The sequence below is a fragment of the Vicia villosa genome, linkage group LG7 (genome assembly GCF_029867415.1).
Source record: "Vicia villosa cultivar HV-30 ecotype Madison, WI linkage group LG7, Vvil1.0, whole genome shotgun sequence".
In the NCBI taxonomy this organism is placed as follows: domain Eukaryota; kingdom Viridiplantae; phylum Streptophyta; class Magnoliopsida; order Fabales; family Fabaceae; genus Vicia; species Vicia villosa.
The window spans coordinates 131,384,210-131,386,196 of record NC_081186.1 but is presented as its reverse complement, the minus strand read 5'-3'; the positions used below and the strand labels follow the sequence as shown (position 1 = coordinate 131,386,196).

Here is a 1,987-nt window from a genome sequence, read left to right as displayed (position 1 = left end):
GCAAACAATGTTTGCGGGGCAAACAGACTTGAATTTTTGAAAAATGCCAATTTACACTTAACTTCCACTTCCTTTCAAAAATAGTTACTAAATAACTCTGAAAACAAAAATCAAAAAGCATAATAGAATCTACTTACGACGTTGGGTTGCCTCCCAACAAGCGCTTTGTTTAACGTCGTTCGAGCTCGACGGTTCGATGGTGCACCAAGGCTTGACGAGCGAAATGACACACCATCGCGGCTTGCTTATCCATCGTGGTAGCCTTTGAGTCTTTGTTCCTTTACATTCCAGCTTTCTTGTGTTTTGGGGTCCTCCACCACAATGGCTCCATAATTTCGCACCTCTTTCACAACAAATGGCCCCGACCACTTTGACTTTAACTTGCTAGGAAACACCTTGAGTCTTGAATTGCACACAAGCACCATTTGTCCAACTTTAAAGTTTTTGTGATGAGTCTTTCCCTCATGATTTGCCTTGTCCTTGTCCTTGTGAAATTGATTCTCCACCTCAATGATTTCTCCTTTTTCATCATCGATTCGGAAGTTGTCATGTTCATCCTTAGGAGGCTTCATAGACTCAAAAAGAGTAAAAATTACCTCTTTATCTTGCACCCTCACTTTCATAATCCCATCATCAATATCAATCATCATTCGGGTGGTCTTCATGAATGGTCTTCCAAGTATTAATGGCACATCACGATCCTCCTCCATGTCGACTACCACAAAATCAACCGGGAATAAAAATTTGTCCACCTTTACCCGCATGTCTTGTACAACTCCATATGGTGAAATGATAGACTTATCGGCTAGTTGCAAAGTTATCATGGTGTGTTTCATCTCAATGTTCCCCAATCTCTTGACAATGGATAAAGGTATTAAATTGATGCTAGACCCCAAATCAACCAAACCATTACTAATGTAGTTACCTCCAATGGTGATCGGTAAAATGACTCGTCCCGGATCAACTTCCTTTCTTGGGGGAGTATTTTTAATAATTGCACTACAATGAGCATCAAGCACAACTGTCTCTTCATCCGTGTACTTCTTTTTCTTTGTGAGCATCTTCTTCATAAATTTATCATACTTGGGCATTTGCTCCAATGCTTCGGAAGATGGAATATTTATGTGAAGTTGTTTAAATATATCCATAAATCGAGCGTAGCGCCTTGCGTCTTCCTTCCTTGACTGCACGTGCGGGTAAGGTAGATGTTGGAGAGGAATTGTGCTCACATTCTCATTTCTCTTTTTATTCTTCTTCACTTTTTTGTCATTTTTCTCTCTTTCTTCTTTTTCTTTCCGCTCTTTTTCAACTAATTCTTCCTCTATCTTCTCCTCACTCTTTTCTCCCTCATTTTCAACTGCCACTTCCTCCTCTTCATCTTCAACTATTATTTCCTCCTCATCTTCCACTATAACCTCTTCATTTACGCCACTATTCACCTCCTTCCCACTTCTTGTAAAAATGGCTTTGCAATGCTCCTTTGGATTGGTTTGGGTGTTGGCGGAAAAGGATGCTCCCGGTTGTTGCTCGGACAATTGCTTTGCAAGTTGACCCACTTGATTTTCTAAATTCTTTATGGCCGCTTCATTACTCCTTTGATTAGCCATGGATGCTTGCATGAATTGTGTAAGAGTATCTTCCAACTTTGAGCTTCTGCCTTGAGATTGTTGACCTTGGCCTTGTGGGTTTGAACTTTGATAAGGACTTTGATGTTGATAGTGTTGATTGCCGAATCTTGAAGGTTGGAATCCTTGGTTGTTTCTTTGGTAAGGATTGTTGTGAGGTGGAGGTTGCCTTTGATACCCTTGGTTTTGATTGTTGACATAATTCACTTCTTCACCATCGGGAGAAGGACAAAAACCAGTCGGATGATCTCCATTACAAAGTTCACAAGCTGCCACATGGTGCCTAGTTTGATATCCTTGAATCTCTTTCATTTGCTGCGGGAGTTTGGTCATTTGTTGTGTGAGTAACTCCACTTGATGTG

General features: G+C 40.7%; 1 protein-coding gene across 1 annotated transcript; it reads right to left on the bottom strand.

The window, feature by feature from the left end:
* Positions 1-245: 245 nt before the first annotated feature.
* LOC131620205 (uncharacterized) lies at positions 246-1,607 on the bottom strand. Its single transcript, XM_058891209.1, has 2 exons — positions 759-1,607; positions 246-566 (listed from the first exon to the last, which is right to left on the bottom strand). The coding sequence occupies exons 1-2, from the start codon at positions 1,605-1,607 to the stop codon at positions 246-248; spliced, it is 1,170 nt and encodes a 389-aa protein (XP_058747192.1).
* Positions 1,608-1,987: the final 380 nt, after the last annotated feature.

Excerpts from the sequence above, each read along its gene's own strand:
- LOC131620205 (XM_058891209.1), bottom strand. The coding sequence starts at position 1,607 with ATGGCTAATCAAAGGAGTAATGAAGCGGCCATAAAGAATTTAGAAAAT. Across the intron at positions 567-758 it reads GAGTTGTACAAGACATGCGG|CCTCCTAAGGATGAACATGA; the intron begins GTAAAGGTGGAC and ends GAGTCTATGAAG.